We start from the raw sequence: 11,731 nt of genomic DNA, 5'->3' as shown, positions 1-11,731 counted from the left end.
TTAAAAAATAAAGATATGTTAAATTAAACCTGGATTGTGATAAGAAAACAAACAAAACACAATAGATTAGTGCTGTGGTGTTTTTGGTGCTTTCAATTTCTTAAACGGCTACTGGCATATAACCGGGGTAGGCTATAAGTGTTTTTTTTATTATGCAACCATTGATGATAAACTTTCCATATTAGGTGATATATGGAGATTGCAGGTTACAGTAAAACTGCATCATTTTAGCTGAATCAAAAGGATTGATGTTAAGTGACAAGACGCCAGTATTACCAACTGTTAGCCTCTTAGTAAAGGACTGAGCTTTGGTCCAGTCTGGTACAGATCTGTACCAATTGCCATTTATTTTCAACAACATTTGTAGCATTTTTGTTTTTGAAGTGTCCAAATACTTCAGGGAATGCTAAATGTGTAAACAAGCAGTGAGGTTTTGGAAAAGACCACACAACTGCACAACTAATGTAGAATGAGGTGTGTTTGTGTTGATTATCTAAATCCTTTGTTTTTAGCTGTTTTCCAGCCTCAGTATCTTGTGTGCTGACAGTGTCAGGACAGTGTGGAATGTTTCTTTTACTTGTGGATATTTTTGTCTAGGTGCTCCCTGATCGTGAGTATCCCCTTGAGGCCTGGACAGGCTGGGGCTGCACCCTGCTAGCGGCTGGATAATGTTGTACTTGGACAGCAACCAGTGCTGGTAATATCACTGTCATTTTATGCTGAATGTAGGCTTAAGCTATTCAAGGGAGATTGGGGCTAAACAAAAAATAAAAATAGAAAGAAAAAAAAAGACTGGATTGAATGTAATCTTGAAATGTAATTGTTTCTGTAAAACAGATTCTTTTAAAGGGTTTGAGAGCAACTATGTAAATCTGATGACTTTAAGAATGAAATAAAAGAAAAGTATTCCTTCTAAACAATCTGTCTTTGCCAGGCCACTTGTTAATTAATGGTAATAATAAAAATACTGCTTTACTTTTAAAAAATGTATCGCAGTTTAAATCTTCACTAATTCAATTTGTTAATGTTCTGCTGCGTAATGCAAACCTTACGTCCCCAGTGTTCTATGGTAAGCCCTGATGTTTTTTGGAATCTTGCTGTATTGTGATTCTTCTAGTGTTTGAAGTTACTATGTAGGTATGGATAGTGTTAGTTTAATATAAAAGAGGTACCTTTGAGATCTGAATTTTTTTTTTTTCTTTAATGGTTAGATAATGTTTGAACAGCTGTTTTACCCTAACTTGATCTGTTTTATATAAATATTTGATATTTTTAAAGTTGTGAATGACATTTTTACTTATTTCCAGGATTTCTGTACATATTAACTTTTGTATAAACTGTAAACTCTGTAATGTTGGAATTTGTAAAGCATGTATAATCCTGGGAAGCAATTTGCAGAAGCCAAGGTGAGACATGTGAAAGGAGAAGCAAACTGTAAAAGTAAGCTAGTACCCTTGAGGTGTCTGGGGCAAGATGATGCTGATGACCCAGAATTGCAGCACTTTCAACAAAACAAAGCCAAAAAAACACCTTCGAACCTAACAAAAGGGCAAGTTTGGATCAAAAACTCTATATCAAAGAATATAAGGTGAAACTAATAAGTAGACAAATGTCATCGGCAAGAAGCTTTGACAGGGTGCTTGCACAGCAACAACATTTACAGTGCAAACCTTTAGTAAATGGGATAAAACAGTTTTTTTTTTCTTTTAGTATTGTGTTCCACTTGCTAGAGGTTCTGTCCCACTTAAACAAGAACCAGAGCGGTTTGCCAAAATGAGGCCAAGTGATCTTGGTCATGAGAGGATCACTGCTTCAGCTGACAATTTGTATCCATTTGAAGTCTGTGACCGAATAGTTTCAGGGATCCGATCCCAGCTCGGCACTGCCACCTGGAATCAGTCTATGCCATTCTGTTGTTGGGGCACTCTTGTTTTTATTGCTAAAATGTCTGATTGGGACTCGTGGCTTGGAAAAAGCATTAGATGAAAGAAACCAAAAGCTGTCAATTATTATTAAAAACAGATACGTGGAGGACATCAGGAGTATTTTGAATTGAATTTGTGAAAGGCACTTTAGATTAAATATATTTCATGCAGTCAAGGATGTAGTTCCATTACACAGCTTATTAGAATGTATGTGATGGCAGAAATCGCTGGAATATGCAGGGAATGTGTACACCACTGCAACAGTTTTATAAATCTTTACACTAATTATTGAAGGTATGACCACTTTTTAGGGTAAATAACTTGTGTACTGATGAAGCTTTCTCAATGCAGGTCTGGCAATATTGTATTTCTCATACTTCGTTCAGGTAATTGTGTATGCAGCGATAGATGAGTATTTTTTTAAACCTTATTGCTGGTTGTACTGTATTGCATTTATGGGATGTAAATGTTATAAATTGGTTGGCCACAGGAGGGCAGCAAAAACTTACTTGGTCACAATCAAACATTTCCTGTCAGTGAAAAGATTGCACAGTACAAGAAGAAATAAAGTAAATGTAGTATTCTGTGGCTGCAAGACCTGTATTGCTGTGTTGGCACTGTGGATAGCAGGGAAATTGTGGTGTCTTTCTCAGACACTTTGTATTTTATTAAATTACCCTAATGGAAATTCAAATTAAAGATTGAAAAAAAGTTTTTGCAACAACCCCACCACTGGTTAATATGGATTCTCTGTGTAAATGAAAATGAGGCATTTTAGCTGTGCAGCAAGTTGCATTTTACAAATGTCTAGACTCTACACTGGAAGACATGCTATTACAAAGTTTACTGTGTGGCATATTTGAGGTAAAACAGCCCTAAAGAATATGTAAATATGTTATAAACAAGAGTTAACTGGATATACATAGCTGCAGCTAAAACATTTGTAAAACATCACTAGTACTTTTATAAAGCTTTAAATTAACAATAATAAACTGTTAATCTTCGTTAGTAAAAATCCAATCTTTAATAATTCATATCAAGATGTTGTATAAACAAATCCTTAAACTGTGCCCAGATTGTATTTCTGTAGACATTACTATTCTTGTTACATCTGGCTTCCTATTGATTTATGTATAACTGCTCGGCTATCGCTGGTACGTGCACGTGCAGCAGCAGCAGCAGCAGCCTCCAAGTATGCAAAGCAACAATATAATCATAAATATTTACTCAGCTGTGTTCTTAAATGAAATACACGATGAAGTTAAAATTGTTTCATCTCCCTTGGGCTTTTAGAGACTTTTTAAATGATGTGTTATTTATTTATTTTAAACAGTGGTTGTGTATATTTAAAAAAAAAAATCATCTTTCAGCCTGAGGTTGACACCTTACATCTTCTGTAGATTCGGAAGCAAATAAAATAAAGGGCACATAAACACAGACCAGCAAACAAAGTGGCATCCGATTATCCTGAGCAATAGAGAACAACCTCAGCATGCAAGCAATAGAGAACAACCTCAGCATGCAAGCAATAGAGAACAACCTCAGCATGCAAGCAATAGAATGTGATAAATGGGTAAGAGAGGGGTAAAAAAAAAAAAAAAAAAACATTTTAAATGGCATTTGTAACTATCCTTTAATTGACTGTGTGCTACCCCTCTTGCAATGTGCACTTGGAGCAGTTAAAGCAAAGGGACTTTATGTACCATTAATTGGGACAGCACCTCTGGCAAATGGAACACAATACTATCCCATTTACTAAAGGTTTGCACTGTAAATGTTGTTGCTGTCCAAGCACCCTGTCAAAGCTTCTTGCCGATGACATTTGTCTACTTATTAGTTTCACCTTATATCCTTTGATTGAGTGTGTTTGATGTTATGGCCTGTCAAAGTGGCATAGTGGGAAAATGTACTAGCCCGTGTGTACATATTTGACTTAAAGGCCATTCTAGTCCATCTTCAGGCATCCACTCATGTTAAGGAACTTTCATTTTCTTTATTTTAAGGTTTTTGACTCTGCTAAAAAAAAGGGGGAGATGGGAAGAATGAGTGAGAAATAGCATTGCTTCCACCGCCAGTGCAATTAGGTTTTTGCAGTGTTGCTATTAAGTGCCAGAATAAATGAAGACTTTTTGTCCCATATATAATTCTAAATGAACTTAATCCACCCTGAAAGTCCTGAAATTGGTTTCTTTTAGTAGTAAACAAAGGAAACACGCAAAAATGCAATTTTTAAAAAATAGATATTTTAAAAATATCAATTTATAGAAAAAAAGCTATACAGTGTGTAAAATATGAAATATTTTGTGACAAGGAAAGATGCAACCTATTCCTTGAAAAAAACAAAGTCTTCAGTTTAAAATAACAAGAAAAAAGATCAAATTAATTAATGGAACGAGACACAGAGAATGCCTGGCTTACAGATTGCTTCTGCAGTGTGTACTACACTTTGCAACACAGTAACACATTTCCTGTCTTGTATATATAAAAAATTCAAATGTCACCTTAGCTGAACCCTTCATAAAATATATGCTGTAGTGTTTAGATGCAGCAATTCTCAATTTCCTGAAATAAAGGAATCAAACACAATAAACCCAGCTACACACAATAGGAAAGTGAGGGCGAGACCTCCGTCTTCATTGAGGGCAGAAGAATCGCTTCCCACTCAATTAACTACCAATCTTATCTTCTTCTGTTTGGTGATTCTCAAGCTTTCTGTACCCTGGAGCCAGATAAAGGAGAAATTAAGATGTACACAGAACATTCTTGGAACATAGATTTGAAACCTCGTCCAAAAAATCTTCCAAAGGGTAAAGTCCAGGTATTCCCACGATTAAGCTGCTGAAATACTGATTTAAAAATACTGAATAAAATTGCTGGCAGACAAGATCCATTGAGGGTTATTGCAATACCATTGGGGCCCTCAGCAAAGCCTCCAGCAGTTGGTGTTACAGCATATATGTGTTTTATTTGTGAATAAAGCATTGATTTTCCAATGTTGTTTTAATATTCTTATATTTAATTATCTGAATAATCCCATAGCACATAAAAAAATGACCCATTATATTTTTTCTTTAAATAATACGAAGTAAAATTCTAAACAATTGCAATTTATTTATTTATGTATGTATGTATGTTAGCATTATAAATGTTGCCTAACCCAGTTGTTACTTAAAAATTGGGGGACACATTACTAACCCCGCAATTGTTGGGGTGCCACAGGGTCTTGCTATTCACACAAATGGGATCATGATTTTCTTAATCCACTCCGAAAGCATTACCCTACAGGGAACACACTTTCATTTTGGTTATAAATATTGCTGTTGTTCAAGTGCATGGCATTATTTTGTTTTTATTTGATTAAGAAAACGTTAAATGAACAAAGAATTCAGAAGAGAGGAATCAACCAAGTGGAAGCATGATTCCATGATGCCCGAGGCTTGCCGACTGTCTGACTCAACAACTACCTGCTTTGAATTTGCACTTCCTTTGTACTAAGCAATTCATTTAAGGACCTCCAGCAGTTTATTGTATATGCCATTGAAAAGGGATCCCCATCTTATCATTTATACTGCCTATATAGAGCATTGTCACATAGCTAAAGGGGTTCAAATGCTTTACATTATGCAAACTGGAGAAGCTCCAAATTAATGTTACTCTTCCTTTAAGAAGACAGTTAAAAATGACCAAGGCCACAAAGCAAAAAAAGAGTCTACATTGTTCAGTGTGTATCTCAAATACAGAGCCAACTCATTTCCTTAGGATGAAAGCGTATAGGAGACTTTAAAAAGCTAAAAACAAAAAAAGTAATTAATCAAAAACACATTGACTTGTGAAAATATTCCTTTAGTATGCATGTGTGGGTGTAAAACATTGCTTTTCATAAGAAATACAGCAAGCTGTGGCAGGCTGGTATTAGTTTTCATTTCTTATGACACCATGTTTGGTAAATAGGATAAAATAATACAGGCATGCCCCTGTGGATAACTGATTTAATAAGAACATGTTCCCTTCAATAGAAATGCTAGCTGCCTTGTTTCTAACTTTCCCCTTCTGTTCAGACATGTGAGTATGTGGTTCTTCCACTCTTTTGGTCCCATCTTCTCAATACTCTCCTAGAATCAATGTGAACAAATGCAAACAACATAGCACTTGAAATTATTCACTCTTCACCATGTGTGGACAAATCCCTTTATCTATGGTGGTATATGTTTGCTCAGAATACAGTACCTTAAGTAGGCTTGTTGTTAGCAATAACCACTATGGACTTGGCAGCTACGTCACAAATAATACCTAAAAATAACTAATCAACTAAGGTCTCATTTCTTATTTCTTACTGCTCCTGACAATAGTGGTGGTAACTTCTTCTGCTACAGATGCTGGAAGGTAGCAAGAGATGCATGCAATGAACACTTTTCAAAGAAGATTAATTTGATAATGGTGGATAGTTGTGTTATAATCATGACGGTTTGATAGTTAAAATGGAAAGTCTCTGTTTGGCTTAATTTCCAAGGAAAACATGTTATGCAAACCGTGTCGCGGGGATATTTCTTTGATGAGATTTCAGTTAGTCATTACCATCATGGACATGAAAGAGATCCACAGGAGCAGGATGAAATGAACATGAGTTGCCATTATAAAGGAGAAGGGTTATAGCTGTAGCTGGCCCTGATCTCAGCAATACTGTTCATATCTGACCTTTAAAAGCACTCACTACCATAATATTTAACCTACAGGTCCAAACAAGCCTTATAATTCTATAACTCCATGTATTTGTAGTCTTGTATGAGGTGGTACCTGCAGCAGCTGCCTTACTGTACTGTACCAGACATTTCAAAGTGTAGAAAATATATGAGAAATGAAAGTGCCGCTCCATAATGGTAAAGGGATGAAAGTGGTACTGAAGTGTATGTGTGTTACAACATTCCAGGAGCTGATGAACAGGCTGGTTTGATGTTAAACCAGCCCAGGAAATAGTATAGAGACTCCAGACACGGATTGCAGATACAAGCACAGAGCATATTCTTTTATTAGTATTCACTACAGTTCAAGTCACGACCCCAACAAACCAAGCATTTTACCTTTTTATACATGTGGCCACCCCCCAATTAGCACCCAGTTACCTAATTGGTGAATAGCCACACATGTGAATGTGGGCAGGGACAGATTTATTCACTATTTACATTTTAGGGCTTGTGTTTTGCCACATTGACCATGTTTTGTTTCCCCAATGTCTTCATTTTCCCAGAATGCTTTGAGGGTTAGACTCAGGTAGGACGGACCAGCAGTCCACAGTAAGCCTATTTAAGCAAATGGTTTAGCTGTGTGTCCTATCTTCATGCAACCAACCCCAGCACAATTAGGGACAGTTCAAATTTGTAATTCTTTTTTTAATTAAAAAACTGAAGTGTCCCAGTGAATCAGGAGCTATGGCCACCCTTCCCCTAAAGCATAGTTACCAAACACAAAGAAATGATATATAAGTGTAAAAGATGGACATGATTATGTAACACTGTAGTCTTAATATCAAGTGTTTTACACTCAAAACAACACCAGTTAATCTAGTTGAGAAGCAATACGACTTGATTTCTGATTTGCGTGCTCTCTGTGCTAATGTTTCTACATCTGGTGCACTTGAAGTGCAATGCTCCCATTCCCTTTTTCTTTCCACACAAGAGATCATTGTGTGAGCCATTGTAAAGATAACAAAACACTTCAGGGGAATCAAGTGGAGCCGGAAAGACGGAATAAAGTACATCTGTATGTACATCTCCAGTGCTGTTTTTGGCAAGAGGTTCGTCGAATCATTCTCACATCACTTCCTTCACACACAGACAGCACAGTGCCGTGCTGTTATTTGACATGGGCGCTGCCTTGGGGTTATTTGTACTGACTGTTTCATATAAATCAGTACAAAGTAAAGTAGATGGGTGGTTAGGAAAACACTCTCAGCAAAGTCTAAGAAGCTCCACTCTTTAGTGCTGTAAAATGCAAGTGATTATTATTATTATTATTATTATTATTATTATTATTATTATTATTATTATTATTATTCATTTCTGTTCGTGCACAAATTGTATTTTTTTAAATCTATGTAAATATGACCAACTGCAAATGAAACATACTGCACTTGACATATTTCTCTGTATCCTCAATATATCTTTGAACTAGAAGTTCTTGATAAACTTATTTCTATATCATGAAGAGCTATGTTTATACTATGAATGACATCAGCTGTCAGTTTTTCTAATATCTCTTTTACAAGTTTTACTGTCGATAATATCTCAAGGATTTGGGACACACAAGCACATTTGATTCCATATCCTGCCTATGGTAAATATTCTATTTGTATTTGATATTTCTGTAACCTGTTAATCAATTTATACTAATGGTTCCTATACACACTGGTATTTGTAATAAGCACTGTATTTAACCACTTCAAAGCACTCCAACCCATAATTAAACATGCAGAAGCATAAATAACTACAATGTGCTTTCATTTTCAAAAATAAAACACTGTAACACTGTCTTAATGAAAACACTGTAACACTGTCTTAATGAAAACACTGTAACACTGTCTTAATCCAGGCTGTTAGAATGCTTAGGCTCAGGCGCAGATGGAACATTATTGTTCCATTATCACCAGGGCAATCAGAGAAATATGACTTTGTGAACAGATTTGACTTAGAAAAGAAAAAAGTACCTTTTTTCCACTGAACTAGTTACAAACAAGACTGTTCTTTTCCCAATTAAGCTAATGTACCTTTTCAGCCTTGTTGCTTAATTTAATTAACCTGCTCCTGTGTTTGTAGCCTGAGGGAGGCGATAAGCTCAGTGATGATAACACTATCACAAAGGGAGACTCTTCTCTGAAAAGTCCATTAATAAAAGACAAAGAATGTCTGGAGAACGTCGATTCGATACATACTGACACCGGTCTGTTTGTTGTCCTTTGTAAGTAAAACATCTTGACTGTGACTCATGTTTTAATTTAAAAAGGAAACACAGGGATTCCAGGGATTAAAGCTAAAGCCAAAATGTGCTAGGGGCACTTTACAATAATTAAAACTCAAATAAAGACCAAGAGTCGATTCACTTTATCAAGGCTAGTCATCGTTTCTACATTCCCTCAAATTAGGTCACAGGTTTCAAGTCTTGTTTGAAAATGCTCTTCTTTTCTATGATACAAGCCATGTGATAATTTGAGAGCTCTAATGGATTAGTCCATCTTTCCTTACAGAAAATTAACCTTTAGAATACTACAACTAGAGAATTAGACAAAAGAAACCCTAACAGAACCCTGAGCAGACCACAGACCATGTTGCCTTTTAAAAAGTCATTTTCCTTTCCTTGTACTTGGACTTACAGTATTATACTGTGGTTTTAAACATGTCTAAATCTTCTATTACATCGAGGGGATGGGACATGGGGATACTGGCAATACGTGATCACATTTAGGATTATTCATTAAAGGAAGGGAAAGAATATAGCTAGGTAATAGTGGCCACTCAATTCTGGTATCCAGAACTCTAAGGGCATTGTGTCATTGGATTACTGTGGGTTACAAGGTAAAATCAGCGAGTTGCTGTTCAAAGAGTAATCAAATTACAAATGGGTGTGCCACAGGATTATAAAATTGAGCTTCTTTCATGTTTTTATTAATATCTGGAAAGAAGCAGCCTTTTCTTTATATTGATTGACAAGACACCGTCTATACAATGTTCAACCAATTGGATAAAATAGTCAATTATGGTGCAGTAACGCTCCGGCTGCATATAAAAGCAGTGGCCAGAGCTGCACTTTTACAAGAAGAACTCAAAGGCAACTCTGAGGTAGAGGCAGACTTACATCAGTGTGGTAAGTGTGTTCAGAATATAGAAGATTGGCATATTACATGCCAGTCTGTAAATGGAAATGAAATGTTTTTAGACAAAGCAAAACTGAACTTACAATTTTAGTTTTAAGTTTAAAGTTAACTTTGAAATGTAAAGAATTTATATTTGTTTGTCTTTTATTCTTGTCTTTACTCAGATAAAGCAATAGAACGGAATAAAAAGAAACATAACATGTTTCAGCCTTAGCAGAGCATCTGGAAATGATGCACAGACTCAAACATTTTATAAGAAGTCTCAGCTGATTCTCAGAAATTGGTTTTATATATATCTATATATATATATATCTATATATATATATATATATATATATATATATATATATATATATATATATATATATATTAGTTTGTTTGTTTTGTTCCCTTCCAGTATAATGAGCCTCCATCACATTGTTCTGGGCATCCTTGCCCTGCAGTTGGTGCTTAGCTCCACAACCGTTGCCAAGTCCTCTGGGGTTAACCTTCGCACCTTCATAGGCTGTGCAGTGAGAGAGTTCACCTTCCTCGCTAAGAAACCTGGCTGCAAAGGGCAGCGCATTTCCACCGATGCCTGCTGGGGGCGCTGTGAGACATGGGAGGTAAGGGACAAACGCTTCAGTTTAAAAAAGAACAAAAAAAGAATTAGCACTGAATAATTTCTACAGTGGATTTTAAATCTACGAGATTGCGAGTGCACTTCTATATGCACTGGAATGGGACCTAAAAAAAAATCAGTGGTTCCTGGAAACCAGAAGGAGCACTGGGAATTAGGGTTTGCATCTGTGTTTTTCCATAAACTTACCATATTGAGAATATACTGCACTGGGTTAAAAACCAATGTGCTTCCCCACCCTCCACACTCAATAAATATGCATATACAGTGAAAGTTTTTAGCAAACTGGTTTGTTTGTAAATTCAAGATGAATCCATTTTCTTTGCTTGTTGACAGAAGCCAGTCCTGGATCGTCCTAACATTGAAGCACACCACCGAGTGTGCACCTACAATGAAACCAGAATGGTCACGGTCAAGCTGCCCAACTGCTTGCCTGATGTGGACCCCTTCTACACATATCCTGTCGCTTTAAGGTGTGACTGTGGGGTGTGCTCAACCACCACTACTGAATGTGAGACTTTATAAAATGAGGAGCAGCACAGGCTATTGCATTCTTCCATGGAGTAGACTCTTATTAGAGACAATACTTACTTTATAAAGTGGGAAAGAGGACAGCCTTGTTCCGTTTGTATTAAAATGATGTGTTTAAAACGTGTTTGTTAGTATATTATTAAAGATGGTTTCCTGTGTGAGTGCTCATGGTTTCATGTACAGTATAAGTCAACTGCAACAGTAAAGAAATGCATTTAATCTAAAAACACTTTAAAATACAATAAAGGTACTATTAGCATTCATTGATTATTATTCTGAATATGTTTTGTAATACTGATGTAACCAGAGTTTTGGATTCTTAAGGTGTAATCCTTCAATAATTAAATCATTTTAAATAATGTTCTTAATTATGTGTTATGCCGTTTGGAAATCCCTAAGAGTGTGTGTTGCTTGGTTTAAATGGTCTGTCTATAAATATATGTTTTTTTTTCCAACTCAAGCATTTCAGTCTGCACTGTAAATGTTGTTTTTGAAGTTACTTGAAACTACTTAAATGCTGATCTAGCTTTTTTTTCTCTCCATAAAGAATTACAAATGATTTTAAAATCAGCTTCTAAGCTTTTCCATTTCGAACACTTAATTCACTCACAGTTTTCTAGTTTCGGGAGCTTGCTAAAATAAAACACTTCTATATCAACAAGATTAACACCTTGAGTGGATAGACAAAGTCACAGATTAAATGAAATATTAATTTGCTGCGTAACTGTTGGCGTACACATCAGCTTGTTTACGACCCCGTCACTCAGGAAATGCAGATGAATAAAAACACTC

The 11,731-nt window shown here is 35.9% G+C and overlaps 1 protein-coding gene across 1 annotated transcript; it reads left to right on the top strand.

Moving 5' to 3' along the window:
- Nucleotides 1-9,742: 9,742 nt before the first annotated feature.
- Nucleotides 9,743-11,254, top strand: LOC117422129 (glycoprotein hormone beta-5-like). Its single transcript, XM_058986601.1, has 3 exons — nt 9,743-9,779; nt 10,187-10,394; nt 10,745-11,254. Exons 2-3 carry the CDS (start codon nt 10,191-10,193, stop codon nt 10,931-10,933), a joined length of 393 nt encoding a protein of 130 aa, XP_058842584.1. The 5' UTR covers nt 9,743-9,779; nt 10,187-10,190; the 3' UTR covers nt 10,934-11,254.
- Nucleotides 11,255-11,731: the final 477 nt, after the last annotated feature.

This window comes from Acipenser ruthenus, chromosome 15, assembly GCF_902713425.1.
Source record: "Acipenser ruthenus chromosome 15, fAciRut3.2 maternal haplotype, whole genome shotgun sequence".
Lineage (NCBI taxonomy): Eukaryota > Metazoa > Chordata > Actinopteri > Acipenseriformes > Acipenseridae > Acipenser > Acipenser ruthenus.
The sequence above is the reverse complement of the archived record's forward strand: the minus strand, read 5'-3'. Positions and strand labels throughout refer to the sequence as shown.

Excerpts from the sequence above, each read along its gene's own strand:
- LOC117422129 (XM_058986601.1), top strand. The coding sequence starts at position 10,191 with ATGAGCCTCCATCACATTGTTCTGGGCATCCTTGCCCTGCAGTTGGTG. Across the intron at positions 10,395-10,744 it reads GGCGCTGTGAGACATGGGAG|AAGCCAGTCCTGGATCGTCC; the intron begins GTAAGGGACAAA and ends GCTTGTTGACAG.